The 6678-nt window shown below is 38.0% G+C and overlaps 1 protein-coding gene across 1 annotated transcript in view; it reads right to left on the bottom strand.

The window, feature by feature from the left end:
• Window positions 1-3550: 3550 nt before the first annotated feature.
• The window catches only part of FAM3C (FAM3 metabolism regulating signaling molecule C), a 28821-nt gene continuing 25693 nt past the window's right edge, over window positions 3551-6678 (bottom strand). The window contains exons 9-10 of the mRNA XM_074598761.1: window positions 5112-5238; window positions 3551-4080 (exon numbers count right to left, since the gene is read on the bottom strand). Coding sequence (XP_074454862.1) covers window positions 3991-4080; window positions 5112-5238 — 217 coding nt within the window. The 3' untranslated portion in view covers window positions 3551-3990. The remainder of the gene's footprint in view (window positions 4081-5111; window positions 5239-6678) is intronic.

Raw genomic sequence — 6678 nt, 5'->3', positions numbered from 1 at the left:
CTTCTCAGCAAAGAAGATTTGGATGGTACATGAGCCAACACACCTAGATGGCTGGTTAATCACAGGAAGAGACATCTGAGGAACCCGTTTTAACCTGAGCCTATGAAGGATGCATTATATTTTATTTCTAAGGCTCCTGACTACAGGAGCAGCAAGGAGGAACTAAAAGTGGGATTAAGCTAGTATTAAGATAGTAAGAAACATGATGAAACACCTCAAGTAGAGCACATTTTCTCTTGCCATTCCTCATTTTTTCGCCTCCAGGAAGGCAGCAGCAGGACGTGGCTGAGCCAAGGTGTCGGTGCCCTGTGAGGAGCAGGGTCCCTCCTGGCCCTAGCACAGCATCAGGAGCCACTGACACCTCATGGTATCACCAAACAGGCCAAGAACTGTTCTTGCACCTTCCTGCTTTGGCCTCAAAGTTCCCATCCAACCTTCCAGGTTTCTTTTTCAATTTTCTTAGCCAGGCCTCCTGTATTAAGGCTAGGGTACGGCCTTAGCCTGGCCTTACAGATGAAAAACATGAAGAGGATTTCATCAATAAAAAGTCCCTGCTTGGTATCCACCTTAGCCACGACCCAGGTAAGTTTAGGGAGGGACCACAGCCCTTCCAACCCTTACACAGGCAAGTCAGTCAACACTTATGGTGGCAATATTATTAATTTCCCCTCCTGCAGGTATCCACCCAGCCTCTACTTTATCAATATATTCATCCTTGAAAAACACTCAGACTGCAGAAGATCCAAACAGTTTAGGAGACATTACATGCACATCAAGCGTTCAGTAGTCACGTCAATATTTGAGGGAACCGAGTGCCCCAGTAAGACATCTGGAAAGCAAAACATGCTGAGCAAAGGAAGCTTTTTCCAAACTGCCGCTTGGGAAACTAAAGCTGTAAAAAGGCTCTGCTGCTTCCAGAAGGGGAAAAAAAAAGTCTGATCATGAAAGACACCAGGGAAGATGCAGAGGGTAGGTCAAGGCAGAGACCCTCCCTCAGCTTCTGTCTTACAACTCCCGTTATCCACATAAAGCAACACTAGTACAGCAATTGAAAGCTGTGGTTTACAATGATGTCTTCAGGCAGCTTGAATCCCAGCTGCGTGCTCCTTGGTGAAAATGAAGTTACAACCTTCTTGCATCCTCCCCTCCTCTTCTCACAGCTGCACTTTTTGAGGTAGACAATCTTCCACAATCTTTCTCTTTCCTTCCGTCACTGCTCCGTTCTCAGCAAGTCTGCAAGATGCTGCAAATGTTCCCATCAATTTGTGTAGGAAAACACGCATCCTTGAGCTCTGCCACACACAGGTACTTTCACATGAAGCTACCCGTACAAAATGCCTCCATCTTTGCAACTGACAACTTCCACCCACCACCTGTGGGAGAGACCAGGGAGGGCGGAAAAGTCATCTTTTTGCTTGGTAACTCAAATGAAATGCAGACAAATTATCAGAAAGTCTTGCTGCTGAAGACTAGGCATCAGAAAGTTTACCTCAACAAGGGGATACTGGAAGTAGCTCACTCAAGGCAGAAGAGAAGAGACGCACGACTAGATCTTGTGGCAAATCAACAGACCACGATGATGGACAAGAGCAAGGAGACTCCATTTGTATGGCCACTCTAGGACAAGTTTTATCATAACTGAAGAGGGTCTTATTAAATGTGACACAGCTGTGAGGACATGGGTTAGAGAATAAGAGGAAGAATTCCATCAAAATCACCAGAATCAAATTATTTAAGAAGTTACAAAAACTTACCATTTTATTGCTTTGAAATCCATTGTTTAAAAGGCTTGCGGCAGAGGCAACTTTAAGGGGTTAAAAGAGTCAGAAGATATTTACTTAATTTATATTGCTAAAAAAAGAGGCACAAATTTAAAAGATACAAGGGCTAAAAGAGGTTTGCCTTTAGTCTTATTTCCTCTCCATTTAATTTCATAGAGGAAATCTGAACTTTTTAATTTGATGAAAGATGAAATATTAATTGGCATTCAAAACCAAAAGAATGAAGACAAGACATTGTCTTGTAGTAGTCCAGGGAAACTATTAATGCCGAGAAATGTTTTTTTCCCCTCTTAAGCCCTTACCAAGAAATAACTTCAAAATTATTTTGATATTATTCTGGATAGCAGCATAACCAATGCCGGCATATACACCAATGAAACTGTTTCTGCGAAAACTCCAGGACTTACACAATTAGTTTTCCACAATAGCCTGATGTTATGAAATAGAAGTTATTTTCCAACTGACAGAACCGGAGGGGGGTACTTTGATGAAAAAATAGACATGATTTTGACATGTCCTCCTACACAAGAAAATCTGAAAGATTTAACAAAAGCAGTTTCACTGTATAAGGTGCATTTATTGCTGTTCTACATGAAACTTGTGGGAAAACCACATTATTTAACAAGCTAGTTAAACACACAGAACAACTCAGCATCCAGTCTCACTCTGGCATCACAGGTTATTTATGTGACTTACAAGGTAAAACCCAATATTGCTTGAAATTTTTAGTGCACAGAAATAAATTTGTCTCAGAAGACATCAACAACAATAGTATTTCGAGTGCCACTGTGTTCGACTCGCGCTGCGGGTTCCTGAAAAATCCTTTGTGGCATTTGTCCCATGGTACTAGCCAGAAGTTTTTGAAGATTATACCTGAGCTCATGACATAAAACTCCAAGAGATTACACCCAGTTCTGTGTATTCTGTGAATACTGACACCGTCAGTTATACCATACTAACTTAGTTTCAGCAGAAGTTCAAGCTGGCCCTACTTAAAAGAAACCAAAGTTTCCAAAGAAAGCAGTGTTTTCTCACAACTCTGATACAAGCTAGAGAATAAGTCCACTTCAACTTGGTCCATTTTCTTCCATTAAAAAAAAAAAAAAAAAAAGATGAAGGAAACATTGTCCGTTAAGTTTAAGTGTCACACATTGCATAACCCAAGATACAATGCTTTCTCCAACATCTCGCTGCAAGAACAGATCTCCTCAGCTCGCATCAGATGTAAAACAGGTGCTGTACACGATTGTGTGCCCTGAAACAACTCTCACTAGAAGGCAGACTGCTTTCTAACAGGCTCTTTGTGATGGGAAATTTATCCTGACGTTAGAACCAAAAGAGGAAGTTATTCCATAATGCACATCTACTATGTGACTCGCCACTATAGCCAAACAGCCGTAGGTAGAATCGATGCTGAAACAGCAGTACAAAAACTGCAATAAAAACTGACCAAGTTAGCCACAGTACTGCTGCTTAACACCTCTACGTCTCTTCTACAAAGTAAACTTTATTTGAGAGTTAAGTACAAATCCTTCCAAGCTGCTTTTAAATATCACACACACACACTAAATATATTTACTTTTATTCTTCCCCCAATAAAAATAATTTCTATTGTGCTTCTCATGGCATATCTTGTTACACTACCATGTATTCTGATTATTCAGTTTTGATGGGGGACTACAAAATAAATTTCAGGAGCACTTGGTATTAGAATAACGAAATAGCTTTAATAAAAAGTGATGCTGCCATTAAAAAGGCAGAAGATAAAAAAAAAATTAAAGCTCTTTATTAACTTATCACTAAAATCTACAGTATTCCACAAAGGTTACATACTCACAGCAACATTACGCTGTTAAGAGGACAGTACAACATTTGTAAGGATCTGTTTATTATCCGCATATGCAATTTATTAGCCATTTGACTTACAAGGTATCATTTACCACAGGCAGACTAAATACTGTGCTTTTAAGAAACCTGCATAGAAATGATTTGATGTTTCTTTTATTTTGGACATATTTACAAAAAGAACTGCTATGTGTGTTAGCAATAAATAATCCCAATATTCAAAATGTCAGTGCTCATGCACACACCGACAAGATGGTTGCATGCTTTAAAAATAGTATTTACAGTACAGTCTCCTTCATAGCCCTCTCCCTAATAATAGCAGAAAGTGCATTTTCTTCCATATTCTTTCACCTTTCCTTTTCGTTTAGTCTTGCTTCTGAGGGATACATCCTTCCATCTCAACAACTTCTGGCCAGCCTTCATACTTGTTTGTGTCCTTGTTGTTCTTTATATGCTACAAATAGAAAACATCGATCTACTATTAACATAAAGTCATTTATCCTTTTGCTCTAATTCACAGCTTTAAAAGACATTTTATTTACTATTTTCGGGCCACGGACAAAGAGAAGACATCACTATTAGCCTCTTGTGCTTTGTATCAAATACAACAATCTCTGAGTATTCACCACTTAATGTAACTTGCTCGGACAAGCGTATGCTAAAAACAGTTAAGTCATACTGGGAAAACGTTTATTATGGATGTTTATTTAAGAAGAGAAAAACATGAGCTACAAGGAAAAAATAAATAAGGATACTAAATTTACAAGGGACTGAAAGCCAACAGTCAAGATTTTAAAGAACTTTATTTAATGTTGAATGTTCGCCTTTTTTGAAAATTAGGGGTTTATTTTTCCACCAAGCAACCATCTGCAGTCAGGCAAGACATTACTGCCTCCAAGAGTTTGCCGCTGCTCCTGCACTGGCTCCCACTCCCTGTCAAACCTGGCCATAGAGAACGTGTCTTTCCTTACCCTCCTAGTACAAAGCTACCTTTACCAGTAATTAAAGGCAACAATGACACACATTGAATTCTAACAGCTAAAGTATGGGCACATATTCTGTTTCACAAGTTTTGCTACGGCAGCAATGTTTTTTGACATAAGAGCAAAGTGAACAGCCGGGAACACCAACACCTTAACTACCACTTATCTGTTGGAGGTCTACCGTTGTTACTGCATCTAAAATACAAGCGTTAGTTTTGAATTCTTCAGTATAATTGGATTCATTAATAAGATAAATGATCCAGTTATTGGGATACTAAGATCTACCCCATATAAGACTTTTTTTTCTTATTTGTGAATCACCAAAGAATCTTTTTTGTACATTTAAGAGAGGGAGGCTAGTCAAGGAATAAATTTGAAAATAACACTGCGTGCCACTACTGCAACACACACCCATCTTGAGCAAATGTGTGGTATTTATAATACATGCTACGCCTTTATTAATGCAAGGTGTTCAATTCCAGTAAGTTATAGAACCACAGACCTGTTCAAATGGACTTTTAGTCTTAATTCCTTTTCCACCGCAGAAGACCCAGTTGTCTCTAAAGCCAAGGTTAGTAATAGATGTGCTTCCTAATTCAGCGATCAGTTTCCGTGCTTCCTCATTAAGCCTTGAACAAAACAGAGAAGTTCAGCACGTAAATAAAATATGTGCCCTTAGAGCTTTCACTGTTCAATGGACCATTCAGCTTTAATCTGATTAAAAATAGTTTAACTCAGTCAATATTGGGCAAGATCTATCTTTCCAAATCAGATAAGGCTAGTTCTGAAATCACCTGATCTAATGAGCACTGCTCTTTAGTATTATAATCTTAAGGAATCAGCACACAAACCTATCGGTACACCAACAAAAGCCAAGAACGCTCTCCTCTGAGAATTTATATATACATCAAGCAACTAAAAAAACTTAACCTTTAAAGTAAACATTGTTTGCAGGCTGAAGCCTAGATAAAGTAAAAGGTATTTTAGATTAGAAGAATGACCTAAATACATGAAAGAAGTTCTTGTCTGCTTGGGTCTAATTCAAAATTCAGAATGCTGCCCCACAGCACAGTTCAGTGCCTGTCGGTCTAAGTAGGATAATTTTAGTACGGAAGGGAAAATGATTCTGTAGGATAAGTTATCATTCCAAGACCTCCAAATAACAGCTCTTTATTTCTTCCTTTCAGTTACTATATTTGCCCAATTAATAAATGTCACACACAACTTTTGATTATTACTACTTACTGAGATACAGTTGCATGATTCACTTTAGCTAAAATTAGGAAAATGATTAAGTACTTTGGAGGTTATTTGCACAACCCACACTCCAAAATTCTAGAGCATTAGGGCAGCTTTTATTTTTAAAAAAATCAAAATAAAAATATTCTATCTTTTAGACATGTTGGTTCTTTACAATTTTAACTATTTTCAAGAATTGGCATTTACGATTACCATCAACCACCAGTGGTAAGGTTTTGGCTAATTATGTAATACCACTAATAAGCAGTAATTCCTGGCTGTCAGCATGAATGGGTCAAAAGCACCTTCTTGCTTCGTTGATACTGTATCTACATACAAGCTTTCAAAAACATCAGCTGTGACATGACTATGGAAACAAACTAACTGTACTTATTATCTAAAACATCAAAGAAGAAAGGAAAAAGCAAAAAGAAAAGTAACAAAACAAGTGAATAGAACCACAGAAGATCCAGCCTTAGCATAAAGAAACATTAAATTTGTTTCTTCTCCTAAAAGCAGTGAACATACTGACACTTACCACAAAGGAAAGGAAAACAAAACAAAAAACCTCTTATTTTTCACTATGAAGATTAATCCTTTGGACAGGATGACTTAAGTGAGAAGTAGGTTACAATACAAATTTTACAGTATTTTTTAGTATCTATTCAAGGTGACCAAAGTTGGGAAGCTTGGAAGATAATGCTTAAAGAGAACTAAATCCTCTTAGGCTATGTCTACTTTAATAATTTAACAGCTTTAGGGTGGAACAGTCCAAATACTGAGGCCAAAAAGTATAAAACGCACACTAGTAACCTCTCAGACTTCAAAAG

Source organism: Larus michahellis, chromosome 1 (genome assembly GCF_964199755.1).
Source record: "Larus michahellis chromosome 1, bLarMic1.1, whole genome shotgun sequence".
Lineage (NCBI taxonomy): Eukaryota > Metazoa > Chordata > Aves > Charadriiformes > Laridae > Larus > Larus michahellis.
This window is presented reverse-complemented; position numbering and strand designations above follow the sequence as displayed.